We start from the raw sequence: 26,992 nt of genomic DNA on the forward strand, positions 1-26,992 counted from the left end.
TCCCCAGTAGGGGGTGTGCAAGAGGCAGCCAATCGATGACTCTCTCTCATCGATGTTTCTAACTCTCTATCTCTCTCCCTTCCTCTCTGTACAAAATCAATAAAATATATTTAAAAAAAATAAATAAGTAAACAAAAACAAAAAACAACCAAGGAGAACAGGAAGGCTAAGCCCCTGGGAGACAAAGATCAGTATCTTCACGGGAGGCCCAGACACACCTGGATGCAGACAGATGTCCACCCACAAGGCACTGAGGCGGACAGGAGGAGAGCAAGCCGGTGGACATAGGGAGGAACTCTGAGACATGGGGCATAGGATCCCAGGGAAATGGCCACTCGGGCCTGGGACAGGCTGCGGGTCTTGGAGGAGACAGACATGAGCCTGCAGTCCGGCCGCAGGGGGACCTGGAGTAGGGGCTCCCCCTCAACCTGGGGGACCCGCTCTGTGTGGCCCCTGACCCAGGGCCTTGGCCTGGCTCTAGCCGGCATGTCCGTCTCCACCTCCCTCTGCTCGGCACGTCCAGCTCTGTCACTGAGGAGTGGACTCCAGCTGACACTCACAATCTCCAGGTGTGTGTCTGCCCGTGTGTGTCTAAAGCAGCAGGAGGGCCCTAGCTGGTTTGGCTCAGTGTATGGAGCATCGGCCTATGGATTGAAGGGTCCCAGGTTGGATTTCAGCCAAGAGCACAGGCCTGGGTTGTGAGCTCGATCCCCAGTAGGGGGCGTGCAGGGGGGCAGCCCATCAATGATTCTCATTATTGATGTTTCTATCTCTATCCCTCTCTCTTCCTCTCTGAAATCCATAAAAATATAAATAAATAAAGCAGAAAGAGGGTGAGTTGGGGGAGGGGAAGGAGTCTTTGTTCTTAATCCTCACCTGGGATACTTTTCCATTGATTTTTTTAGAGAGAATGCAAGGAAAGGAGAAACATCGGTATGAGAGAGACACCCCTTGGCTGCCTCCCACATGAGGCTGGGCATGGAGCCAGCAACCAAGGTATGTGCCCTTGAACCTGGGGCCCTTCGGTCTCCCGGCTGATGCTCTACCCATTGAGCCAAACCGGCTAGGGCCGGGATCTTTATTCTCAGTGTTTTTGTTTATTTCATAGAGTGTCCACGGGCAAAGGGGGCTCAGATCTGAGGGGCAGAGAACAGAGGGATGTCCCATCCCTCCCACAGCTTCATGCTCCCCCAGGGGAGACCTGGCCTTTGGCGGGGACACAGCCCAGCACCGCCACCTGGTGGCCGCCCCACAAAGTGCAGCCTCCCAACTGCCTCCCTGGGTGGGACTGGTTGGGTCCAGGTGGGAGGGGGTGGGTGTGTCTGGAAGCCCCCGGTTCCCTACCCAGCAGCCAGGGAGGGCGGCATCCGGGTGCAGGAAGAAAGTCTGGAAAAAGGTGGGCTCTAGTGCGCAGTGGTTGAGCATCAACCTATGAACTAGGAGGTCACAGTCCAATCCCCGGGTGGTGGACTCCATCCCCACTGTGGGGCCTGCAGGAGGCAGCCGGTCAGCGATTCTCTCTCATCACTGATGTTTCTGTCTTCCTCTCTGAAATCAAAACGTTTAAAAGAAAAGAAAAAGGTGGACCCTGCCAGCACCGGCCGCACCCCTTCTGGACACAGGGTCCCGGCCCAGGTCCCTCAGCCCGGGCACCCGCCCTGCCGCAGGGCTGCCACTGGCGGGAGACGCGTTTCACAGTCTTTTCACATTTATTAACTCCCAGGAGGAATGAGAGCTGCTCCCCTACACACACACCCCGCCCGGGGGGACGTGCAGCCAGCAGCAGCAGGAAGGAGCAGAGCAGGGTGTGTGTGTGCGTGTGTGTGGCCAGGACACCCTCGGCAGCCCGGGTCTGCAGCCGGATCAGGGTTCTGGAAAAAATTGGCAAAAGAGAAATGGTAAGAGGGGGAGGCCCTGGGTGCAGACCTCCCCGAGCCCCGCAGGAAGGAAGCAGCTGAGTCGGCTGCCCCCGCCCCCCCGCCCCGCCCGGGCCTCCCTCCTGGCGCTCCAGCTCCCATGGCCACTCGCTGCCCCAGGGCCTTTGCACCTGCTGTTTCCCAGGGCACACCCGCCCCACAGAGGGCTCGGGCTGGGCGGGGGTGCGGAGGGACAGGAGTCCGGAGCCTGGGGGGGGCGGGGCCTCACCTGCCACCTGCAGCTCCACGGGGTCGCTCAGCTCGGACACCAGGGGCCAGCGGGAGCGGTAGCGGCAGCTGTAGGTGCCGGCGTGCTGGGGCCCCACGTAGGGGAGCACCAGGTCCTCGGAGGGGCCGTAGGCCGAGGCCACCACCTCGCCGGCCGCCAGCAGCTCCAGGGACTCGTGGGCCACGGGCTTCTCGCAGCGCAGGGCGGCGTCCTGGCCCGGCCTCACCTTCCCGCTCCACAGGGCCCGCAGCCGCGGCTTGGGGAGGGGGCCTGCGGGGGCGGGCGGGGTCCGGCAGGTCAGCCCCCCTTCCAGCTGCAGCCACCCCGGCCCAGGCCCTCCCCTCCCCCCGGAGCCCAGGCTGGAGGGAGCCAGCCCTCCCCACCCACCGCTCTCCCCTGTGTCCCCCAGACCCGGGCCGGTTCTGCTGCTCTTTGGGGGGGCCCCAGGGGAGGGAAGGGAGACTTGATGGTGGAGATGGGGTCCCCCGAAGAGCGAAGGTCAGGAGGTGCCCCAGCCCCTGCCCTGTGGGGACCTGGGTGAGGACATGGGAGGGACAGGCCGACCCCAGGGCCCCGGGGGGCACCCATGACCCTTCACCCCGCGCACAGGCCCTGGTGGGGGGCTCACAGGGAGACCCCAGCACCGCTGCTGACCCGGGGAGTGTGACCTCCCAGGAACCAGGTGGTCCGGGTTCGAATCCGGCTCAGGGCACCTGGCCGGGCTGCGGGCTCGATCCGCAGTCAGGGGCGTGGGGGAGGCAGCCGATCAGTGATTCACTGATGCTTCTCTCTCTCTCCTCCCTTCCTCTCTGAAGGCAATAAAATACATGAATAAGTAAAGCCCTCGCTGGCGTTCCCAGTGGGCAGAGCCTGCCTGCGGACCAGAGGGGCCCAGGCTCGGTTTGGTCCAGGGCGCCTGCCGGGCCCGGGGTCAGGGCCTGTGCCCAAGGCCACCAATCAGCGTGTTCCTCTCTCATGGATGTTCCTCTCTGGCTCTCCCTCTCCCTTCCACTCTCTCTTTAAAAAAAAAAAAAATCAATGGGAAAAATATTCTCAGGTGAGGGTTTTTTATAAAATAAAATAAAAAGTAATAGCCGAGCCGAAGCCGGTTTGGCTCAGTGGATAGAGCGTCGGCCTGCAGACTGAAGGGTCCCGGGTTCGATTCCGGTCAAGGGCATGTACCTTGGTTTGCGGGCACATCCCCAGTGCGGGGGGGGGGGGGGGGGGGCGGGAGTACAGGAGGCAGCTGGTCGATGTTTCTCTCTCATTGACGTTTCTAACTCTCTATCCCTCTCAATTCCTCTCTGTGTAAAATCAATAAAATATATTTTAAAAAATAATAAAATAGCCGAGGTTAAACTGGTTTGGCTCAGTGGATAGAGCATCGGCCTGCGGACTGGAAGGTCCCGGGTTCGATTCCGGTCAAGGGCATGTCCCTTGGTTGCGGGCACATCCCCAGTAGGGGGTGTGCAGGAGGCAGCTGATGGATGTTTCTAACTCTCTCCCTTCCTCTCTGTAAAAAATCAATAGAATAAATAAGTAAAGGGCAGACAATTTTTCAAAAGTAAGAATAAAAAATTAAATTAAGACATAATAAAATGAATATTAAGTAAAATGAGAATATTTATATTGTTAGACTGCACGGGGACACTGAGGCTCGGGCGGTGCAGAGCCTGGTGGTGGGACCCCCGCGCCCCCCCCCCTCCGGGGACCCCGGGCCTCACCGTCCCACCGCAGGTCCAGGGCGCCGCTGGGCGCGGAGCCGGCGGGCGCGGGGCCCGCGTACACGCAGCTGTAGTTGCCGGAGTCCAGCGGCGACATGTCCCGGAGCTCGAAGTGGGCCTCGGGGCCCTCCGGGCTCTGGACGCCTCGCACCCGGCGCCCGCTCCGGTCCTCCTGCACCAGGGCGAAGCGGTGCCCGGCCCCCGGCGCCCGGCACCGCAGCTCCACCCGCGTGCCCCGCCCGAGGCCCGGGGTGCTGGACTGGGCGGAGAGCGTGGGCGCCGGCAGCGAGCCTGCGGGGCGAGGGGGGACCGTGACCCTCCGTCCGACCCTCCGTCCGCCCGGGCCTCCCCGGGCCTCCCGGCTCCTCTGCTTGTCTGCAACCCGGCCGCCTGGCTCCGAGGCCGAGCCCGGACCCAGGAGCCCCAAGGTCACAGGGTCAGCTCCCCGAGGTCACAGGGTCAGCTCCCCGAGGTCACAGGTCAGTTCCCCGAGGTCACAGGGTCAGCTCCCCGAGGTCACAGGGTCAGCTCCCCGAGGTCACAGGTCAGCTCCCAGGCCCCATCCCCCGTTGGTCCCTGATTCTCTGTTCCCATGGATTTCTCTCCCACTCCCTTCTTCTCTGAGATCAATGACAATAGATTTAAAAATAAATAAAATGAAAGAGCCCTGGCCGGTGTGGCTCAGTGGATAAAGCACAGGCCTACGGACTGGAGGGTCTGGGGTTGGACTTTGGTCAAGGCCACATGCCAAGTTTGTGGGCTCGGTCCCCGATCAGGGGCGTGCAGGAGGCAGCCGGTCCATGATTCTCTCTCCTCATGGATGCTTCAGACCCTCTCTACCTTCCTGTCTAAAATCAATATATATATATATAATTATTGCAATATATATAATATATATTATTATTGCTTATTATTGCAATATACATATATATTACTGTATTATTATTATTATTATTATTATTATTATTATTATTATATATACAACCAGTTTGGCTCAGTGACTAGAGCATTGGCCTGCGGACTGAAAGGTCCCATGTTCGATCCTGGTCAAGGGCAGGTACCTTGGTTGCAGGCACATCCCCAGTAGGGGGTGTGCAGGAGGCAGCTGATGGCTGTTTCTCTCTCATCGATGTTTCTAACTCTATCCCTCTCCCTTCCTCTCTGTAAAAAAAAAAAAAAAAAAAAAAATCAATAAAATTAAGGTGACCATGCCAAGGCCGGTTTGGCTCGGTGGATTGAGCGTCGGCCTGCGGACTGAGGGGTCCCGGGTTCAATTCCGGTCAAGGGCATGGACCTTGGTTGCGGGCACATCCCCAATGGGGGGCGTGCAGGAGGCAGCTGATGGATGTTTCTAGCTCTCTATCCCTCTCCCTTGCTCTCTGTAAAAAATCAGTAGAAATATATGTTTTTAAATAAAGAAAGCGAGCAGACCGGGGCAGGGAGAAGTTTTGTCCTCCAGCCGGGGCGCCCCCCGCCCGCGGGCCCCGCGCACCGTCGCTCAGCAGCAGCTCCACGGGGGCGCTGTCCGGGGACCAGGCGGCGCCCTCCTCGCTCAGCCGGTAGCGGCAGGTGTAGAGGCCGGCGTCCCGGGCCGTCCGCTCGAAGTTGATGCGGTCGGGGTAGGTGCCCCAGCTGTAGCCGCTCCGCTCCTCCTGGCCCCCGCGCCGCAGCTGGAACTCCACGCCGTCCAGGGGGGCCTTGCAGCTCAGCGAGAACTTCTCGCCCGGGGCCAGCACCGCCGCCTCCGCGTCCCTGCCCCTGCCCACGCTCAGCCTGGGCGCCGGCGGCTGGGCTGCAAGGCAGGGGGCAGCTGGGCGCTGGGGTCCCCCACCCCCTGCCCCCCAGCCCCAGCCTGCAGCCTCCAGTCCCCTCTGTTCTCTGGAGCCGCCTCCTCCAGGCAGCCCTCCGGGTGTCCCCCCCGGAGGCTCACCCATGTCTTCCACGGCCACGGGGGTGCTGGGGTCCCCCACCCCATCCCCCCATCCCCAGCCTGCAGTCTCCAGTCCCCTCTGGCCTGCAGAAGCCGCCTCCTCCAGGCAGCCCTCCGGGTATCCCCCCAGGGCTCACCCATGTCCTCCACGGCCACGGGGGCGCTGGGGTCCCTCACCCCCTGTCCCCCCATCCCCAGCCTGCAGCCTCCAGTCCCCTCTGGCCTCCAGGAGCCGCCTCCTCCAGGCAGCCCTCCGGGTGTCCCCCCCGGAGGCTCACCCATGTCCTCCACGGCCACGGGGGCGCTGGGGTCCCTCACCCCCTGTCCCCCCATCCCCAGCCTGCAGCCTCCAGTCCCCTCTGGCCTGCAGAAGCCGCCTCCTCCAGGCAGCCCTCCGGGTGTCTCCCCCAGGGCTCACCCATGTCCTCCACGGCCACGGGGGTGCTGGGGTCCCCCACCCCTGTCTCCCCATCCCCAGCCTGCAGCCTCCAGTCCCCTCTGTTCTCTGGAGCCGCCTCCTCCAGGCAGCCCTCCGGGTGTCCCCCCCGGAGGCTCACCCATGTCTTCCACGGCCACGGGGGTGCTGGGGTCCCCCACCCCATCCCCCCATCCCCAGCCTGCAGCCTCCAGTCCCCTCTGGCCTGCAGAAGCCGCCTCCTCCAGGCAGCCCTCCGGGTATCCCCCCCAGGGCTCACCCATGTCCTCCACGGCCACGGGGGCGCTGGGCTCGGAAGGGGTGCCGTCCTCGTGGGTGCGGTAGCTGCAGGTGTAGTTGCCGGCCCTGAGCACCCGGAAGGCGGCCTGGGCGTCCCGGGGGGCCTCGGCCACCTCGAGGAACTGGGGGTCCCCCTCCCGCCGCAGCAGGAAGGTCACCCCCAGGAGCCCCGCCCGGCACAGCAGCGTGGTGGTCAGGCCCTGCGTGACCCAGGCCACGGGCGAGCTGGAGAGCTTGGGCGCGGGCAGGGTCCCTGCGAGCGGAGAGGGGGTGAAGGGAGGGTGTTGGGGTGACCTGGGCGGCTGGCCCTGGAGCCCCTCCCCCCAGGCCCCGCCCCCTGAGGCCCCCACCACCAGCCCCGCCCCCCGACTGGCCCCACCCTCATAAAGGGCAGGTGGCCAGACAGCCTCCCTGCAGCCTCTCCCCCTGGCCTCCTGCCCCTGAGGGGCCTCCATCACCCTGCTTGGCCCAGAGCCCTTCCCGGCCCGGCCCCCAATCGTGGGTAAGGCCCCCAGCCAACTTCCTGCCAGCTCCTCCCAGCAGGCCCAGCTCTGAGCTGCCCGGATTGGGGCCAGGCCGGCAGGACCTCACCGGTGCCCGAACTGGTGCACCAGGGGCCTCTGGTGCTACAATATAATAAACTAGAGGCCCGGTGCACGAAATTCCTGCCCTCGGGGAGGGTCCCTCCTCTGGCCTGCACCCTCTCGCAGGCCGCAGGCCGGGAGCTCAGGGGATGCCAGCTGATGGCTTAGGCCCGAGGGGAGTGGGCGGAAGCCGGGAGTCTGAAGTCCCTGGTGCTGCCTGGGAGGCGGGAGGAGCTGGGAGAGGCTCCCTGGCTTCCGGGGAGCCGAGCTCCCCCCGTGGGAGCGCCCTGACTCCCAGGGGCCAGCTCCCCTCATTGAGCATCTGCCTGTCCCCTGGAGGTCAGTGTGTGTCATAGTGACCCATCGTCTTGCCATTTGGTTGATTTGCATATTAGCCTTTTATTACCTGGGATAGATAAATACATAGAGGGAGCCAGGAAGGGAGGGACAGGGACATAAGACAGGAGGAATGGCCGAGGCCGGTGTGGCTCAGTGGATAGAGCGGCGGCCTGCAAACTGAAGCGTCCTGGGTTCGATTCCGGTCAAGGGCATGGACCTCCGTTGTGGGCTACATCCCCGGAGGGAGTGTGCAGGAGGCAGCTGGTAGATGATTATCTCTCATCAATGTTTCTAACTCTCTCTTCCTCTCTGTAAAAAAATATATATTTAAAAAAAAAAAAGAGAGAGAGAGAGAGGAGGAAGGCATATGACAGGCCCTACTGTGTGCCAGGCCTGCCCTAAGCCCTTTCTGGGAACTCAGTTATTTTATTCCTCACCAACCCTCTGGGGTGGGTACAGAAACCACCTCATGTTACAGACGGGGAAACTGAGGCTCAGCAATGCCAGGGTCCTGCCTAAAGCCCCCTAGCTGCTCAGGGGCAGGGGGTCCGACAAGGGCAGTGGGGAGGGAGGGAGGGAAGGAGGGAGCCCCCACTCACCTGGCCCCGTCACCTCCACCGGGTTGCTCAGCGAGGTCCAGCTGCCGGAGCCCAGGGCGCAGCGGCAGCGGTACAGGCCTTGCAGGCCCTCGGACACCGCCCCCAGCGGGAAGCGCCACTCCGTGGCCCCCTCATCCGGGTGCACCTGCCCCACGGCCACGCCGTCCTTGAACAGCTGGAAGGCCGAGGTGGCCAGTTGCGCCCGGCAGACCAGGGTCAGGCTGGCCCAGGGCTCCCGCAGCGAGCCGGCCTCGGCCCACAGGTCCGGGCGGGGATCAACAACTGTGTGTGCGAGGGCGTGGAGGTCAGAGCCAGACAGGGGCACCCCCCTGTGTGCTCCCACCGTCCCCAGGGCCCCGTGTACCCTGGGATCCCTCCACACCGTCCTAGGTCCCCCCACTCCCCCACACCGTCCCAGCCCAGGCCCTGACTCACATGTGGCCGCCTCGGCCGCTGGGCCCAGGGAGAGACCTGCGGGGACAGGCGCATGAGGCCCCCATTCCTGCTCCTTCCCGCCCTCTCCCTCCGCCCAGGGGACCCAGGCCCAGGCGCCTCACCCCAGAGCAGCAGGACGGTGGCCAGCGTGGACATGGTGTGAGCTCCGTCCGGCGGGCCAGGGCGGTCATAAGGCCTGAGGGGGGAGGGAGGGGGCAGCGGGTCACTGACCCCTCAGCTGTTTGTCCTCCCCAAGGCCAGGGACGTGTGTGTGTGGGTGGGTGGATGTGTGCAGAGTGGGGGCGGGGGTGGCAAGGAGAAGCCCTTCTGCTCCAGGAACCTCAGCAACAGTAAATACACTAAAAAAAGAGCCAAGTTAAGAATAAACAATAAAGAACGGCCCTAGCCAGTTTGGCTCAGTGGGTAGAGGGTCGGCCTGCGGACTGAAGAGTCCTGGGTTCGATTCCCATTCAAGGGCACAGGCCTGGGTTGGGGGCTTGATCCCCAGAAAGGGGGCATGCAGGAGGCAGCCCATCCATGATTCTCCCTCGTCATGGATGTTTCTTTTTTCTTTTCATTTTTTTCTTTCTTCTTTTTTTAAAATATATTTTATTGATTTTTTTACAGAGAGGAAGAGAGAGGGACAGAGAGTCAGAAACATCGATGAAAGAGAATCATCGATCAGCTGCCTCCCGCACAACCCCCCCCCCCGCCCCCGCCCCGCCCCAGGGATGTGCCGGCAACTAAGGTCCTTGCCCCTGACCGGACTCGAACCCGGGACCCTTCAGTCCGCAGGCTGATGCTCTATCCACCGAGCCAAACCGGTTTCGGCTCTTTTTCTTTTTAAAAAATATATTTTATTGATTTTTTTGCAGGGTGGAAGGGAGAAGGATAGAGAGTCAGAAACATCAACGAGAGAGAAACATCCATCAGCCGCCTCCTGCGCACCCCTCACTGGGGATGTGCCCACAACCAAGGTACATGCCCTTGACTGGAATCGAACCCGGGACCTTTCAGTCTGCGGCCGATGCTCTATCCACTGAGCCACACGGGCCAGGGCCCCGGATGCTCTTTAAGGGAATCCCGGGCGGCGTGTCCGGCCACGGCCCACAATGCCTCGAGGGGTCCCAGCCCCGCGGTGCTGCGGGCACTGAATTCCCGCCGGGCAGTTCTGACTCCGCAGGACCGGGCACCAGCACTCGAACCCCTGCCTGTGTGCCCAGGCAGCCCCGTCCCCCCCGCCCAGGGGGCCCGTGGCTCCCTGCCACCGTCCACCCGAGGGCCCTGGGACATAGCCAGGCCGGGGTCTGGGGTCCCCACCCGGGGGAAGGGGCCCCTCAGCCAGGACCCTCGCACCCCCTTCCTCCTGGTACAGCGGGAGGGCAGGCGCCCATGTGTCTCAGCGGCACCCCTGGGGGCACCAGTGTAGGTATTCTGGACCCCCACCCCCACCAGCTGGGGCCCAGACCCCGCCGGCAGGCGGCCAGGGGCCCGTACTCCGGGCGGAGGAACGACGGGACCTGGAGGCCTGCCCGGACCCAGCCTCAGGGCTTCCCGGGAATCAGGGGTCAGGGCTGCTGGCCTCGTGTCCCGGTTTGCACAACAGCCGGCCCCGGCAGGCACCAGCATGACTTCGCTCCGGGAGCCTCAGAGGTCAGAGGCCAGGGCCCCCCAGGGCGGGGGGACAACGCGCCGGCAGCTGCCAAATTTCTCTGGAGAGCCAAATTTTTTAAACTTTAACTTCTTCTAATGCCACTTCTTCAACATAGACTCGTTGTGTGGAGGGGGTGTGTGTGTGTGTGACTTCAGGTCAGATACCAAGCTGTGTGCCCCCACCCCTGCCCTTGTTCAGAGCTGGGGAATGCCTGAGTGACCCCCAAACGCTGGGACCATTTCTTTTTTCTTTTTTTTAAACTTATTTTTTAAAATATATTTTATTTGTTTTTTTGTGATACTTTTTAAAAATATATGTATTTTATTGATTTTAGAGAGGAAGAGAGAGGGAAAGGGAAATAGAAACACCAATTCTGAGAGAAAAGCATTGATCAGCTACCTCCTGCACGACCCCCCTTGGGGATCGAGTCCACAACCCAGTCATGTGCCCCTGGCCAAAATCGAACCCGGGACCCTTCAGCCCACAGGCCGACGGTCCATCCACTGAGCCAAACTGGCCAGGGCCTTTTTTTAAAAAAAAATAATAATATATTTTATTGATTTTTAAAAAAATATATTTTATTGATTTTGTACAGAGAGAAAGGGAGAGAGATAGAGAGTTAGAAACATCGATGAGACAGAGTCATAGATCAGCTGCCTCTTGCACACCCCCTACTGGGGATATGCCAGCAACCAAGGTACATGCCCTTGACCGGAATCGAACCCGGGACCCTTCAGTTCCCAAGCTGACGCTCTATCCATTGAGCCAAACCAGTCCCAGCTATTTTATTGATTTTTTTTAACAGAGGAAGGGAGAGGGATAGAGAGTTAGAAACATCGATGAGAGAGAGAAACATGGATCAGCTGCCTCCTGCACACCCCCTACCTGGGACCTTTCGCTCTATCCACTGAGCCAAACCGGTTTCGGCTTAAGGGCATGTACCTTGGTTGTGGGCACATTCCCAGTAGGGGGTGTGCAGGAGGCAGCTGATGTTTCTAACTCTCTTTTCCTCTCCCTTCCTCTCTGTAAAAAATCAATAAAAATATATTTTAAAAAACATTTTTAAAAAATAGATCCAGCCCTAAACGGTTTGGCTCAGTGGATAGAGCATCAGCCTGTGGACTGAAAGGTCCAGGGTTCGATTCCGGTAAAGGGCATGTACCTTAGTTGTGGACATATCCCCAATGGGGAGTGTGCAAGTGGCAGCCGATCGATGTTTCTCTCTTTTCATCTCCCTTCCTCTATGTAAAAAATCAATAAAATATATATTTTTAAAAAGAGGTGGGGCCGAAACCAGTTTGGCTCAGTGGATAGAGCATTGGCCTGCGGTCTCAAGGGTCCCAGGTTCGATTCCGGTCAAGGGCATGTACCTTGGTTTCGGGCACATCTCCAGTGGGGGTGTGCAGGAGGCAGCTGGTTTATGTTTCTAGCTCTCTATCCTTCTCCCTTCCTCTGTAAAAAATCAATAAAATATATATTTTTAAAAAGAGCTGTGGGTGTGGGTGAAGAGCTGGCACTTGCTCTCCACGATGGCCTCCGGGGTCACTGGGTTTGGCTGCAAAGAGGTCGTGGTCCCCATCACCAAGCCAACTCCCTGCACCTGTCCAGGGACCTCAGCATCCACTCCGGCTCCAGAGGGACCCGAGGAGGCGTGGCCTGTTGCCTAGCAACCCCTGGGCGCATCCCTAGGCCCACAGGATAACGGGAATGGAGGAGAAGCCATGGAGGGGGCCCCCGGACTGGGTGATGGGTGCGGCTGAACAGGAAAACGTCTCCTCCCTGGGACGCAGGCCCGCAGCAGCCCCGAGCTCGCGAGTGGGGGGAAGGGGACCCCACGCGTGGTGCACGCGCATGCGCAAACGAGCGCGCGCCCGGCGGCCGGGACCAGCGGAAAGCAGTCGTCATCACAGAACCCCACGCCGCCGCCCGAGCCTGTGTGGCTGTGTGTGTGCCGGCGAAGCGGACACCACGAAAAATGAGATGATGCCCGACCGACTGGCCCCGCTCGGAACATCAGGTGGAATGAGAAATCAGAGGCCGGACGCGGCAGCGAACGGTCGCGGGACGCCTGCCCTCAGTAGACATGGCGGCGCCGGCCTCAAGGTGGCATCTGCGCTTGCGCAGAATCCCTCAGGGTCGGGCCAGTACCAGATGCCAGACTTCCGCCAGACTTGCTAATGGGTACGCTTCTGCATGTGCGCATGCGTCCGCAATTCACGCATCCCGCGTTCGCCAATGACGCCTTCCCGTTCTTGTCCCGGATTGGCTCATAAGGCCAGCCCGGTGACCCGGAAGTGTTCGTCCCTGTTAAAAGCGGAGGCCTGCGACCCGCGGCCTCTTCCTGTCTGTGTCAGCGGAGCGCGTGGTCCACGCCGAGCGACCAAGACGCCCCAGACGCCCCGGCTACACGCTAAGGTGAGGCCGCCGCGGGGTCCGGGGGTCCGATCGGGGCTCCAGAGCTTCCAGGGGAGCCTTGGGCTGGCCCCGAGGCCGGGGTGTTCCCGTGGGAGCCCTCGCCCGCCTCTTTCCGGGTAACGTGCGGAGGGACACGAGGTGCGCGGGGAGCCGTGGGAGCCCGGCCGGCCGCCGTAGCTCTGCTCGCCGCCGGGCCGCGGAGTGCGGATCGGCCTGTGCGACCCCGCGTGGACACGGGGCGGAGTCCCCGTTATTCCGGGGTGCACGATGCGCCCTCCGCTCTGCACACGGTCTTCTCGTTAATAACAGTGTGTGTCCCCCCCCCCCCCCCCCGTGCCCGTTAGTGCCGGACGCGGCCATCGGCGTGGCCTGGCTCCGCGCAGCCCTCCTCGATGGCAGAGAACGAGTCGGTTCTGCTCGGGGGGAAGCAGAGTCCATGCTGTTGGCTCCCACAGACGCTCAGAGCTCCTGGAACCCGGGGAAGGGGTTGGCACTGCAGCCGGTGCCATGCCGGGGCCCGTTCAGCGGTGGGGGCCAGGGGTCCCCCTTCCATGGCTCAGGGCGTGGGGGCAGCCTCCCAGGCCGCCCCAGGTCCCAGGCGGTGAGCCCGGCCATGCGGTTCCGCCCCCAGAATGAACGAGTGGGAGACGGCGGCGCCCGCAGTGGCCGAAACGCCCGACATCAAGCTGTTCGGCAAATGGAGCACCGACGACGTGCAGATCAATGACATCTCCTTGCAGGTGAGGGGGCTCGCGGGTGGGGCCCAGCTCGGGGTGGGGGGCCCGTGGGGGCTTTTCATGGGGGGCACTGGGGATGTGGAGCTGTCCTGCGGGTCCGTCCTGAGCTGAAGAAATGACAGGTGAGAGGGACCACACCCCCTTCAACCCTCCTCTCCGGATCCGTTTTTCCTTGTGTGCTGTGCAGAGGCTGCTAGAGTTCGTGTTGTTTTTTTAATGCTCTCAGGAGGGTATGCTCATCGATTTCATTGTTGTTTTTTTTAAAATATATTTTATTGATTTTTTTTACAGAGAGGGATAGAAAGTTAGAAATATCAGTCTGCTGCCTCCTGCACACCCCCTACTGGAGATGTGCCCGCAACCAAGGTACATGCCCTTAGCCAGAATCGAATCTGAGACCCTTCAGTCCCCAGGCTGTTGCTCTATCCACTGAGCAACACCAGTTAGGGCAAAAGGGGAAAGAAAAAAACCATATATATATATATTTTTTTTTCAATAAAAGTGCATTTAAAAAAATAACAATGAAGACCTAGCCGGTTTGGATCAATGTTTCTCATTTATGTTTCTAACTTTCCCTCTCCCTTCCTCTCTAAAAAAAAATCAATAAAATATATATTTAAAAATCTGCATACATATATATGTATATACACATATAGATTGATTTTAGAATAGAAGAGAAACAGAGAATCATCATCAATCAGCTGCCTTTTACACACCCCCCACTGGGGATGGAGCCTGCAACCCAGGCCTGGGCCCTGACCTCCTGGTTCATAGGTCAATGCTCAACCCACTGAGCCACACCAGCTGGGCTGCTTACTAGTTTTAGAAATAAGGAAACTGAGCTACAGCCCTTTGGTGTCCGCTGACAGTTCAGCCCTCTGAGCCTGGGGCTGGGGCCTGCAGCTTCTGTAGTAAAATGCACATAACCCATCATCTAAAGTGCGAGGGTCCAACATCATTCCTTGCCTGTGGAAATCCATTTGTCCCAACACCTTCTGGTTTTGCTTGTTTTCTGCACATTTTATTTAACAAACTTGGGCCACAGAGTGTTTGTCATTTAAATCTCTTCTATACGCTGCATGCCTGTTTCCAAGGAAACTTGGTTAAAGGGCATTTCCCCTGTTGAATGGTTGTGGCACCCTTATTTTTTAAAAAATCCTCACCTAGGCTATCTTCATTGATTTCTAGAGAGAGAAAAAAATAACAAAGTTTGAGAGGCACTTCAATTGGCTGCCTCCCACCCATGCCCCTGCTGGGGCCCGGGAATCTGCAGCTGAGGTGCGTGCCCTTGACCTGGAGTCAAACCCAGACCCTGAGCAAATGGGTTGGAGTGGTACCCGCTCCTTTGAAGTCTGTCTGCACTCCTGACATGCAGTCTGCGTAGCTGTGCTGGGTTTTGAGGTTTGAAATTAGTCCTCCCAGGGTCCCTCACCCCCACTTGGCCTCAGTATTGCTCTGTGGGCCCTTCACAAAACGAAACAAATTACTTTGTGACAGACTGCGGAGATGAATGAAACCCAGGTTGGGTTATATCTTACTGCCCCTTGTTTTTTGTGTTTTTTTTAAATATATTTTATTGATTTTGTACAGAGATGAAGGGAGAGAGATAGTTAGAAACATTGATGAGAGAGAGTCATCAATCAGCCGCCTCTTGCACACCCCCTACTGGGGATATTCCCGCAACCAAGGTACATGCCCTTGACCGGAATCGAACCCGGGACCTTCCAGTCCCAAGCAGACGCTCTATCCACTGAGCCAAACCAGTCTCGGCCCCTTGTTGTTTAAAGAAGCATTTTTGTTGCCTCTGGGTGTGTGGTGGGGCCGAGGCCCCCTGCTTACAGAGAGCCAGTTTTTTCACCCGAATGTCTGTGGGGTGTGTTCCTTCATGGCCTGCTCTGCAGGTCTGCAAACCTCGAGGATGGCGCAGTGAGGTTTCCGTCTCGGCCGCCCACTCTGTCCTGTGTGTGTGGCCCTGGGAACGTGTCACACCTGTGTTCTCTTCTCCCTGGCGCTCTGATGGGGCAGCAGGTGCCATTGTGGGCCCCGGATTTTCTCGCCGCCCTGGGCCCGGGCACATGGACCGGACCCTCACTGGCACGGCTGTGTCCACAGGCTTATCTGCACAGGCTCCTGCCTCACCCCAGTGTCAGCATTCCCTGTTTCTGCTTGTGTTTTTATTACGTTTTCAATTTTTTATTGACTTCAGAGAGAAACTCAATTGTGCCAGTTTTTTTTTAATTATTATTATTAAATTATTATCTGTGTACATATCTTACCATTCCCCCCCCCATACATACCCTCCCCAATTGTGCCAGTTTTTAAATATATATATTTTTTATGGATTTCAGAAAGGGAGGTAGAGAAACATTAATCCGATGCCTCCTGGTTGATTGATGCTCAACCACTGGGCCATGCTGGCCAGCTGCTCCAATTGTTCATTCATTGGTTGATTCCTGTGTGAGCCCTCAGCCTTGGTGGAGCGAATGGCACTGAGCGGCTGAGATGCCAGCCCCGTCTGCATCCTTAGAAAGGCATTCCTGAGTTCTGTTCTCATGTGTCACAGTCCCTGGGCGTGCTTCATCGAAGGACTATGGAGTTCCTGGTCCCAACTCCTCCCCGACGTTCTGGTGTTTTCTGGGGAAATGTCTGTGTAGGAAGGGTTCTCTGTGATTCTTTAAACAAGTTGGTTAGAGCGTCAGAGGCCAGGGCTGCTGGTTTGATCCCAGACAGGGCACATGAGAGTCAACCGGTGAATGCCTAAGTAACAGCCAGTCAGTGTTTCCCTCCTCTGAACCAATCCATTAAAAGCAAAAACAATACACTTTTGAGCCTTGGCTGGTGGGGCCCCGTTGGTTGGGCATCAACCATGCACCAAGCCTCTCCAGTTTGCTTCCTGGTGGGGCACAGGCCGCATTCTGTGCGCGGTCCCTGTGGGGAGCTCACAGAGGCAGCCGATCCGTGTTCCTGTCGGTCGCATCAATGTTTGTTAGTCTCTCCCTTTCCCTTCCTCTCGCTAAAATAAAAAATAAAAAATAAAAAAAGCATTTAAAAACCCAGCCATTTCAGAGGTTAGAGGGCTCCTCCTGCTAACCGTCCCTCAGCACACAGGCGGCCCCAAACCCCAGCAGAGTCTGATCCAAAACGTCCGTGTGCGGTTTGAGGTCCTTTCGAAGCAAAACCGGGAGAGGGGTTGCCCCCGCCCATGGCAGAGCCGCCCACCGCGGACCCCACAGGCTCGGGGCCGCCCACCCTTTTTTCCCTCCCCCTGACGCCCCCCCCGCCCCCCCCCCCAGGACTACATCGCGGTGAAGGAGAAGTACGCCAAGTACCTGCCCCACAGCGCCGGGCGCTACGCCGCCAAGCGCTTCCGCAAGGCGCAGTGCCCCATCGTGGAGCGCCTCACCAACTCCATGATGATGCACGGCCGCAACAACGGCAAGAAGCTCATGACGGTGCGCATCGTCAAGCACGCCTTCGAGATCATCCACCTGCTCACGGGCGAGGTAGGCGGCCTGGGCCTCCCTCCCGGTCCTGCAGGGCCTCGGGGCCCCCGCAGACCTGCCTCGGGCTCACGCGCCCCCCTCCCCCTGCCCCCCCAGAACCCCCTGCAGGTCCTGGTGAACGCCATCATCAACAGCGGCCCCCGCGAGGACTCCACCCGCATCGGGCGCGCCGGGACCGTGAGGCGCCAGGCCGTGGACGTGTCCCCGCTGCGCCGCGTGAACCAGGTGGGCTGGGCGGGCGGCGCGGCCGCCGGGCCTCCGATCCTGCTCGGGCAGCCGGGCCAGTGGGGAGGTCGCCCAGGCGCATGCTTTGCCTGGAGTGTCACTTCCTCCAGAAAGACTTCCTGGATTCCTGCCTGTGTGGCTGGGATTCTGCTCCCAGCTCTGGGCCTTGGGCGGCCTTGGGCTGAGGTGCCGTTTGATTCTGGCGTATGGTTTGTCATCGTGTGCGTGTGCGTGTGCGTGTGCGTGTGTGTGTGTGTGTGTGTGTGTGTGTGTGTGTGCGCGCGCGCGGGAGGATCCGCTGATGACGTTCTCAGGGAACATGGGCGTTCTAGTCCGCTGTCCCCGGAGGACTGTAACAGCAGCCGAGGAACTAGGGCTCCCTCTGTCCTGGTTGTGCCGCCATCCCCAGCCCTATAGCTGCTCCTCCATCCCGGGCCCAGGGGCACACTTGTTCGTGCAGGTCTCCAGGAATCGGAGGCCTTTAGTGTCTACACTTGCTTTTGTGGCCCCAGTCTGACCCCACACCCGGCAGCACGCCACCTGGGCGGCACTGTGGTCGCCAGCCTTCCCAGCCCCAGCCCGGCCCAGCCTGGAGGGGGTGTCCCCGCCCCGGCTGAGCCGCCCTGTGCTCCCCAGGCCATCTGGCTGCTGTGCACGGGCGCCCGCGAGGCCGCCTTCCGGAACATCAAGACCATCGCCGAGTGCCTGGCCGACGAGCTCATCAACGCGGCCAAGGTGGGTGAGGGCCGGGCTGGGAGGAGGGGGGGGTGAGCGGGGGGGGGGGGGGGGGCCGCCCCGCCTGGAGCTAACGGACCGGGCCTCCCGCAGGGCTCCTCCAACTCCTACGCCATCAAGAAGAAGGACGAGCTGGAGCGCGTGGCCAAGTCCAACCGCTGATCCGGCCGCAGCTCTAATAAACGTCTGCCTCCGGGCGCACCGCCTGCCTGTGTGCTGTCCGTCCTTGGGGTCTCGGGAGCTGGGGTCCCCACGTCCTGAGGAGCTGATCACAGTCTGGGCAGTCTTGGGGTCTGCATTCCCCAGGGAAGGCCTGACTCGGACCCATGGGTGCGGGGAGCGGGTTAGGGTGCGGGCCGGCCGCCTGGAGTGTTCCCGCTGGACTGAGAGGAGATGGGGGTGGGATATCCTCACGGAGGCGGTCTGCTCTGGGAGGGCTTGGTGGGTGCTGTTGCGACCACTTCCAGCTTTGTCTTGGAGGGTAAAGGGGGACCGTGTGCAGCTCCCTGAGCGTCAGCCCCCTCCCACCCGCAGACTCCAGACCCCCCTTCTGTGTTCGGGCTGCAGCCCAGCCAGGCAGCTGCAGGGGGCGCTGCCTCCCGCCACCCCTGCGCCCATGCCTCCGGGTGGGGAGCGCACCTGGAGGAGGTGGGGGCACATCACTCACCTGGGCGGCAGGCTCCACCTGCGCCATCGCCTGCCCGCCGCCCCCAGACATCCGGCCGGTGGGCGTGGCGAGTGGCCCGACGGGTCGGGCCGGACCCGTCGGGCGTGGCTCCGCCTGGGCCCTCCCACGGGGCGGGGCGCGCGGTGTCCCTCGGCCGCTGGGCCGGGGATCGGGGCCAGAACTGGCCTGGCACCGGAGGAGGCTCCGCAGGTAGGAAGGCGCCTGGGGTCTCCGTGGGACCCTTTCCCTGTGGTGAGACCCCTGCGCTCCGGGCTCTGGGTCCCGCCCTCCCCACGCCTGTCAGCCGCCCGGTCCCCTCAGCGCCCATCTCCGGGGGGAGCCCCCCGAGTCCGGCTTCACCTGCGCGGACCCCGGTCCCCAGCCCGTCCGCCCTCCCCGCAGGCCCGTCCGGATGCCCTGCCCCAGGCCGCCCTGGCTGCGCCGCGCGCGGGCCCCGCCGGCCTCCGGCCCCGGCTCCCCCGCCGCGCTCTCCGCGCCGCGCTCCCCGGCCCCGGGCCAGACGCAGGGCACGGAGGACGAGGAGGAGGAGGACGGCGACGGCGGCAGCCCGGGCCCCATCCTGCCGCCCGCGTCCCCCGCCGAGTGCCTCATCTGCGTGTCGCCCTTCGACGGCGCCTTCCAGCTGCCCAAGCGCCTGGACTGCGGCCACGTCTTCTGCCTCGAGTGCCTGGCGCGCCTGTCGCTGGCCACGGCGGGCGGCGGCGAGGCGCTGGCCTGCCCGGTGTGCCGCGCGCCCACGCGCCTGGGCCCGCGCGGGGGGCTGCCCGCGCTGCCCACGCCGGCCGGCCTGCTGCCCCGCGGGGCCCCCGCCGCCGCCGCCGCCGTGCGCTTCGACCGGCGCCGCGGGCTCCTGTACCTGCGCCCGCCGCCCGCGCCGCGCAAGGCCCGCGCCGCCGCGCCCCCGCCGCCGCCGCGCCGCCTCGGCCGCCCGCTGTCCCGCCGCCTCACGCTGGACAGCCCCACCTGGGCCTTCAACGCCGCCGTGGCGCTCGCCGCGCTCGTGGCCGCGGGGCTGGTGGTGTCGGGCGTCTACCTCTTCTTCCTCATCCCGCACGCCGCCTCCTCCGCCGCCGCCGCCGCGCGCCCGCAGCTCGTGGCGCTCGCCCCGGCGCACGGCTTCTCCTGGGCCCCGCCGCCGCCCGAGCCCGGCGCGCCCTGGAGCGCCGCCTGGACGCCGGGGGCCCCCGGTGGCCCGGACCTGGGCGCACCGGACCCTCCCGGGAGCCCCGAGGGCGCGCCGGACCCAACGGGGGGCCCCGAGGACGGGCCGGACTCAACGGGGGGCCCCGAGGACGCGCCGGAGGCAGAGGGCGCGCGGGCCGGGCCCCGGGGCCGCGCGTGGGGCGGAGAGCGCGGCGACCCCCCCGGCGGGATGTGGGGCCGGTGGTGGGTGCGGGGGGCGCAGTGAACCTGCCTCTGGCAGAGCCGGGCTCCAGCCCCGGGCACCCCACGTCCTCCTGGGGCCCCGCCAACCCCTCGCCACCGTCCCGCCCCTCCCTGGAGGCGCCGGCAGGGACCAGGTCTCCAGAGGGGTCACCCGACACGGACCATCCCTCTCACCAAGGAAGCAAACGCTGACCCTGACCCTGACCCCTGCGGGCACCCATCTTTATGAAGACTGTGCTGGGCCCTGGACAGTGTGGGTCAGTGGTTAGAGCCTGCGCCTGCGGACAGCAGGGTCCGGCGTTTGACTGGTCACGTGGCTCAGGGCACGCTCCTTGGGTGCAGGCTCTGCTCGGCCTGGCCTGGGCCCTGTCCTGTCGGGGTGCCCTCTTGGGGGCGCGTGAAGGAGGCAACCAATCCATGTTTCTCTCTCCCTCTCCCTCCCACTCGCTCTACAAATCAACGGGAAAATGTCCTCGGGAGAGGATTAAAATAAAAGACCTGCTGGCAGGCGCTCCTGAGTGAAGTGGGATACCTGGTCCTCATCCCTGTGGGACCCCTCCCCCTTGCAGGGGGCCTTGTTAGGGGCACCCCAACGCTGGTCCTCACATGGGTCCCTGGAGTGCACCCCCAGACCCACAGTCATCCTGGGGAGCATCCGGGGCCCCAAAGGCTGAAGGCTCTGGAGAAGGCAGGGAGGGGAACAGATCGGCTGCTGACCCGCCAGGTGGTGGTTTGTCTGCTCTGGGCCTGCAGGCTGGGCCAGCGAGGGAGGTCCAGGGACCTGGGAGACAGATGGGGCCTGAGGGGACTGAGCCCAGGTTGCAGGCAGAGGGGGCAGGTGGGGCAGCTCAGTTAGAAGTTCTCCCGATGCGCCACGGTTGGGGGTTTGAGCCCCGGCCGGGTGCTAGGTACCCAGTTGCCAGGCGGGAAGCCTCGGCTTCTCCTGCGGGTCCTGGACTCTCTGTGTCTGTGATTGACGGCAGAGAGGCAGCGAAACAGCAGCAAAGAGAGTCACTCATTCTCTGCCTCCTGCACGTCCCCCTCTGGGGAGCGAGCCTGCCACCCAGGCCCGGGCCCTGGACCAGAATCGAACCCGGGGCCCCTTGGTCCACAGGCCAACGCTCTATCCACTGAGCCACACCAGCCAGGGCTCTTTATATTTATTATTGATCCCCCCACTGGGGATGGAGCCTGCAACCTGGGCCTGTGCCCTGACCGGGAACGGAACCTCCTGGCTCCTAGGTCGGTGCCCAGACACCGAGCCGCGGTGGCGGCCTGGTTGCAGAGTCCGGGGCCTGTGTCACCAGGCTCACCGAGGCCACCGCTGCCCTCTGGGCCAGTGCCACCTGATTTGGGGGGTAGATTGCGCCCATCACCCCATCTCCATCCATTCCATCCTTGGGACCAGCTGTGCCCCTTCCTGCCATCCTGTTGGCTCCCTGTGGACAGTCACCTCCGGGGAGGGCAGTCAGAGGTTCCTGGCCGCCTCCTCCCAGAAGCCTTCCTGGCTTAGTCACCGCGGAGTGGGCAGGTGGCAGCCTCCCTCTGCAGGAGCTAACCACGAGTCACCTGCCCCACCCCCGCCCAGGAGCCCCATCCTGCCTCACGGAGCCCAGGTTGGGTGCTGTGTGTTGTGGGTGGGCACCCAGCTCTTCCTTTTCTTTTTTTAAACCTATTTTTATTGATTTTAGAGAGGAAGGGAGAGGGAGAGATGAGAGAGAGCCCTGACTGGTGTGGCTCAGTGGATAAGGCGTTGGCCTGTGGACTGAAGGGTCCCAAGTTCGATTCCAGACAAGGGCATGTGCCTTGGTTGCGGGCACATCCCCAGTGGGGGCGTGCAGGAGGCAGCTGACCGATGTTTCTCTCTCAACGATGTTTAACTCTCTTATCCCTCTTCCTTCCTCTCTGTAAAAAATCAATAAAATATATATTTTTTAAAAAGGCAAAAATGGAAATGAAAGTATCTTCTTGGTAAATGTAAGACATTATTACCAAAATGAATTTACCATTGTGACCGAAGAGAGGCAGCCTTGTTAGGACCAGGGAGCCGCCCAGGAGTGCCCTGGACACACCCCCCCGCCCCCCCTCTCCCCCCCCGCTGGCTGCCCGCCACCCCCCGGGACCCGGCAGCTGGCAGGCTCCTGTGGGTGGGAGCTGCGCTTCCAGGGAGGAAGCCTGGAAGTGGGAGCAGCAGGGCACCGAGGAGTGTCTCCCGGGACCAGCCCAAGCCCCATGCCTGTGAGCCCGTGTCACCCGGGGCCTGCCCTGCAGGGAGGGGCCGGCCAGGTGGGAGCCTCATCCTTCCACTGGCTCTGTTCCTGGGAACCCGACACGGGCCCTCACGGCTTCGCAGGCGGACGTCCTATCCTAGAGTCTTAGGGTCCATCCCCCCTGAAGTCCGGGTGTCCACACAGCTCTCCTAGGGGCTCCAAGAGCATTCCTGTCCTCTGTCCTCGAGGCTGGCCGCAGTGCAGGATCTCTGGATCACTCTCTCCTACCCCCTGCCTTGCCTTGTATCACACACTGTGATAGCCCTGGCCGGTGTGGCTCAGTGGGTAGAGCGCCAGCCCACGGACAGAAGGGTCCTGGGTTTGATTCTGGTCAAGGGCATGGACCTTGGTGGCAGGACCCTGGCCCTGGTCGGGGTGCGTGCAGGAGGCAACCATTCTATACATCTCTCTCTCTCTCTCTCTCTCTCTCTCTCTCTCTCTCTCTCCTCTCTCTCTCTCTCACATCAATATTTCTCTCTGCCTCTCCATTTTCCTCCCACTGGAGGAAAAATCAATGGAAGAAGATCCTCACATGGGGATTAACAGAAAAATAAAAAGATTGTGACCAAGTGAGCCCTTCCTGATGAGCCAGGATAATCTCCCGGCTCAGTGTCCTTTACTTAATCACACCAACAGGCCCCTCTCACAATTGAAGGCAGCAGATCCCTGGAATTAGGACCCGAACATCTGTGAGGCCATTACCCAGTATATACAGAGGCCCAGGCAGCTCCCTCCTGCACCCCCAGCAGGGGCGTGAGGGGTGGGGGACAGACCTGCCGGGGTGGGTCCGGCCGGGGGACCAGGAGGGGACCGTTGACAGGCGGCTCACAGATGATGGTGCTCTCTGCCCGGGTATGTCCCGGGAAGGCTGCCTGGAGGAGGACACGCAGGGAGATGACGGTGGCACTGAGTCCGGGGCCACTGGGCCAGGAGGTGGTGGCTGAGGGTCAGGGCAGGGCTGGCTCCTCCCTCCCTCTGCTACCGGCTTCTCCACCCTCCCAGCCAGGCCTCAGTCTCTCCTCCTGTAAAACGGGGCTGAGGACAGAGCAGGGCACTGTGGGCACCGTCTGCTGATTGCTACCTCGACGCCCGCCTACCCCCCGACCAGGGAACAGGAGCTGCTGGCACCAAACTGGGGCGGGATCAAGGGGCCTCCCGGCCTGGTGCCTGCCTGACAGCCTCTGTGGCCGCCTGGGGCTGTGCCCACCCAGCCTCCCTCTGCCTCCCCCCTCCCAGGCTTGCTCCTCCTCCCTGGCCCTCTGAACTTTGCTGCTCTCTTTCTGTAAAATGGCTGCAGTAAATACTCTACTTGCAAGGGGAACTTTTTTCTTAGGCTTTATTTTAACACAAAACAGATAGGAAAAACACATCCAAGTGGAAGTGAGAGAGTTCATTGGACCTTTTAAAAGAGAAAGCTGCACTCAGGGTCAGTTCAAACCAGAACCACGGGGAGATGCGCTGGTGGTGGTGACAGAGTCACAGCAGCGCTGCCGGCGGAGTCTCTGGGGGCCCACGGGCTGCGCGGCGGAGCGAGGCGATCAGGCAGGACGGCGGCCACAGCCCCACGGCTCCTGTTCCGTGTAGAGAATTAAAGGAAGCAGCAGGCTGGTCGTCTCACAAGGAACTTTTTTTTGTTGAAGAAAACTTGCAAACGTTGAAAATAAGTGTGAGGCTGTCACTAAAGTCACACAGGGAGGTCGGTGGGGAAACATCTGTGCCCTCGGACCTGGTTTCCCGGACGGCCGCAGGAACACCCGCCGTGGGCGCGCTCACAGCAGCAGGAACACCGGCCGTGCGCGCTCACAGCCGCAGGAACACCGGCCGTGCGCGCGCTCACAGCAGCAGGAACACTGGCCGTGCGCGCGCTCACAGCCGCAGGAACACCGGCCGTGCGCGCGCTCACAGCAGCAGGAACACCGGCCGTGCGCGCGCTCACAGGAGGAGGGAGCGGCGCTCAGTAGAGGCTCGTCTTCTTCATGATGCGCAGGAACTCCTGCTCGCTCACCTCGCCGTCCCCGTCGCGGTCGGCCTCGTCGATCATCTCCTGCAGCTCCTCGTCCGTCAGGTTCTCGCCCAGCTCCTTGGCCACGCGCTTGAGGTTGCTGAAGGAGATGGTGCCGGTCTCGTCGTCGTCGAACAGCTTGAAGGCCTTCAGGATCTCCTCCTTGGTGTCCTTCTCGCACATCTTCTGCGTCATCACCGTCAGGAAGTCGTTGAAGTTCATCTTCCCCGTGCCCTCCTTGTCGATGTCGCCGATCATCTTCTTGATCTCCTCCTTCTTGGGCTCGAAGCCCAGCGCCCGCATGGCCACCTTCAGCTCCTTGACGTCGATGGTGCCGGTGGCGTCCGTGTCGAAGAGGTCGAAGGCCTGCCGGATCTCCTGGATCTGCTCCTTGGTCAGCTCGGGCTTGGGGCTGGCCCGTTTGCGCTGGGAGGACGATGCCATGTCTGCCTTCTTCAGGCCCTGGAGGCTCAGGCCCAGCGAGGAGGCTGGTGTCTCTTCAGGCCCTGGGAGGAAGACAGGGAAGGAGGGTGTGCTGAGGCCGAGAACCCCCGCGGGGAAGACTGGGGGGCGGCCTAGACCTGGGAGGGCTCAGCCCCTTGGAGGCAGGGGGCTCTGTGACCCACAGGTACTTGCTGAGCACCTGCTGTGTGCCCAGGGTGCACAGGGATGGGGGGGCACCCAGGTCTGAGAAGGGAACCCCCAGAGGCAGGTGATGCCCAGGGGACTCAGCAGAGGCCATCCTCGTGGCCACGTGGCCTCCCCGCCAGGGTCCTGGGATCTCCCCTGCCCCAGCTCAGCACACCGGGGTCCTGGGTCCTCCTCCAGCTCTCCCCTCCCCTTTCTCCTCCGAGGGAGTGGCAGTGTCCAGGTTGATGGATGGGGAAACTGAGGCTGGCGGGCTGGCCAGGCCTGGGACTGGAGAGCATCCTACAAAAGCGCCTCCTCTCGCCCGCCCTGGCCAGGGCCGGGAATGCCGTTTCTGAGAAAACATCTTCCCCGTATGCCAAGGTTGTGGGTTCAATCCCTGGTCAGGGTACAGAAAAGACTCAACCGCCCTAGCTGGTATGGCTCAGTGAATAGAGCTTTGGCTGGTGAACTGAAGGGTCGCTGGTTTGATTCCGTTCAAGGGCACATGCCCGGGCTCAATCCCCAGTAGGGGGGTGTGCAGGAGGCAGCCAATCCATGATTCTCTCTCATCGTGGATATTTCCATCTTTCTCTCCCTCTCCCTTCCTCTCTGAAATCAAGAAATTTTTTTTTTTTTAAAAAAGACTCAACCAATGGGAGAAATCAAACAAAGGACTTATATGCATGCCTATAAGCCTAATCAATGACACAGACAACAGGGGGGTAAGGGCATGTATGGGGGTAGTTTTGGGGAGTAATTGAGGAATAAGGACACATATATTAATATAACACCTTAATCAATGAAGAAATTTAGAAAAAACCTCAACCAATGAAAGCAAATAAAGATGGACAAATCCGTGTGTGTGTGCCTCTAACAACCTATAAATAAAAAAATTAATACCAGCTGTAGTAGCTCAGTGGTTGAACTTTGACCTATGAACCGGGAGGTCACGGTTGGATTCCGGTCGGGGCACAAAATCCCCGGGAGGGGGCAGCCGATCCGTGATTCTCCCTCATCACTGATGTCGCGCTCTCTCCCCCTCTCCCTTCCTCTCTGAAATCGATTCACATATATTTTTAAAAGTTAAAAAAACGAACAAGCCACGTCCCCTCAACTCCACGCCCGGGTCCGACCTGGGCCCGGAATACCCGCTCCCTCCTCCCTCCCGCCCGCTCCAGACCCGCCGCCGCGGTTCTCTCCGTCTCAGCTCCCCCGCCTCGCCCGCCCCCCGGGACCGGCCAGGCCTCGGCGTACAGGTGGCGGTGGGGCCGCTCCGCTCTCTCGCCTTCCCCGCTCCCGCGTCCCGGGCGCCGTCAGCCGAGCAGCAACCTGCGCCTCCGCCCCGAGTGGCTCCGGGAGAACCGCCGAGGCTCGAGCGCCGCTCCCACCCTTTCCCAGGCCGTTGTCCGTTGCAACGTCTGTGACGCGCCGCGAGGCACGATGGGAAATGGAGTTGCGGTGTGTGTGTCTCCAGCGGAAGCAGGGAGCACGCTCCCCCTGTCGCCGTGGCAACCAGCAAGCGGCGCCGCGTGGGGCGCTGGGAAATGTAGTGCGAGCGTGAGGCGTCAGCGGCTCGGATGGGGCGGGACTTCCGGCTCTGACCAGCGGCGCTCTGTGGGCTCCCGGGGGCGGGTCCGTGCGGGCTCCCAGTGACCTCCCTCCAGAGCCAGCTCCCCGCCCTCGGCACCGCGCGCCCCGCGGATACCGAGCTTCGCAGGTGCCGCGGCGGCCGGAGGCCGCTGTGCCAGCAGGTTCCGATGGCGGAGGTGGCGCAGGTGAGTGGAAGGGGGTCCGGTTCCGAGGAGGCTGGAGGGTGGCTGCCGTCCGCGGCGTCGCCCTGGTTGTGGAGCGGGGAGCGGGGGGGCTGGCGGGGAGCCCCAGACCCGGTCCTGGTGCCGCAGAGAGAAGGGGGGCTCTACGAGGTGACCCCTGGGACCTGGCGGGGGGGGCCTGGGTGGCAGGAGACGGGGTGCGGCTGGTGCCCCATGGAAGATGGCTATCCTCAAATCTCACTGATTACCAATGGCTATTACAAAAACCTCCTATAGCTTGTGCTACGGAAATCCCGCCCCCTCCTTGGAAACCCCGCCTTGGAAACCGCTCTCAGAGCCTGATTGGCTCTAGGCCAGCCGCCAACAACAACTTCTTTATTTTTGAGCCAATCACGGTGACGCTTGGTCGTTGCCTAGGTGAAGGGGAAGCACGCCCTGGCGTCGCTGCTCACCAGACCTTGCTACATAGCCTGAAGCCGCATGCTCTGCGTCCTTACCAGAGTT

General features: G+C 61.6%; 4 protein-coding genes across 7 annotated transcripts; 2 read left to right on the forward strand and 2 right to left on the reverse strand.

Moving 5' to 3' along the window:
• Positions 1-1,770: 1,770 nt before the first annotated feature.
• On the reverse strand, positions 1,771-8,685 carry A1BG (alpha-1-B glycoprotein). Of its 3 annotated transcripts, none has more exons than XM_036426026.2 (9): positions 8,594-8,684; positions 8,472-8,507; positions 8,037-8,318; positions 6,495-6,767; positions 5,362-5,661; positions 3,870-4,160; positions 2,146-2,415; positions 1,847-1,871; positions 1,771-1,802 (listed from the first exon to the last, which is right to left on the reverse strand). In XM_036426026.2, exons 1-8 carry the CDS (start codon positions 8,625-8,627, stop codon positions 1,864-1,866), a joined length of 1,494 nt encoding a protein of 497 aa, XP_036281919.1. In that variant the 5' UTR covers positions 8,628-8,684; the 3' UTR covers positions 1,771-1,802; positions 1,847-1,863. The 3 variants fall into 3 exon arrangements, with proteins under 3 accessions (XP_036281919.1, XP_045433348.1, XP_045433349.1); XM_045577392.1 differs by having other exon boundaries at positions 8,475-8,507; positions 8,594-8,683; XM_045577393.1 differs by lacking the exon at positions 3,870-4,160 and having other exon boundaries at positions 8,594-8,685.
• A 3,705-nt stretch (positions 8,686-12,390) lies between these two features.
• Positions 12,391-17,950, forward strand: RPS5 (ribosomal protein S5). Its single transcript, XM_036426082.2, has 6 exons — positions 12,391-12,540; positions 13,172-13,280; positions 16,571-16,780; positions 16,877-17,005; positions 17,642-17,740; positions 17,834-17,950. The coding sequence occupies exons 2-6, from the start codon at positions 13,173-13,175 to the stop codon at positions 17,900-17,902; spliced, it is 615 nt and encodes a 204-aa protein (XP_036281975.1). The 5' UTR covers positions 12,391-12,540; position 13,172; the 3' UTR covers positions 17,903-17,950.
• Positions 17,951-18,819: 869 nt separating this feature from the next.
• Positions 18,820-19,836, forward strand: RNF225 (ring finger protein 225). The gene has a single exon (XM_036426027.1). The coding sequence runs from the start codon at positions 18,820-18,822 to the stop codon at positions 19,834-19,836; it is 1,017 nt and encodes a 338-aa protein (XP_036281920.1).
• On the reverse strand, positions 19,115-26,143 carry LOC118712408 (centrin-2). Of its 2 annotated transcripts, none has more exons than XM_045577398.1 (3): positions 25,971-26,143; positions 24,028-24,592; positions 19,115-19,132 (listed from the first exon to the last, which is right to left on the reverse strand). In XM_045577398.1, the coding sequence occupies exon 2, from the start codon at positions 24,528-24,530 to the stop codon at positions 24,039-24,041; it is 492 nt and encodes a 163-aa protein (XP_045433354.1). In that variant the 5' UTR covers positions 24,531-24,592; positions 25,971-26,143; the 3' UTR covers positions 19,115-19,132; positions 24,028-24,038. The 2 variants fall into 2 exon arrangements, with proteins under 2 accessions (XP_045433354.1, XP_045433353.1); XM_045577397.1 differs by lacking the exon at positions 19,115-19,132 and adding an exon at positions 23,382-23,830 and having other exon boundaries at positions 24,024-24,592.
• Positions 26,144-26,992: the final 849 nt, after the last annotated feature.

Source organism: Pipistrellus kuhlii, unplaced genomic scaffold, assembly GCF_014108245.1.
Source record: "Pipistrellus kuhlii isolate mPipKuh1 unplaced genomic scaffold, mPipKuh1.p scaffold_m20_p_89, whole genome shotgun sequence".
Taxonomy (NCBI): Eukaryota; Metazoa; Chordata; class Mammalia; order Chiroptera; family Vespertilionidae; genus Pipistrellus; species Pipistrellus kuhlii.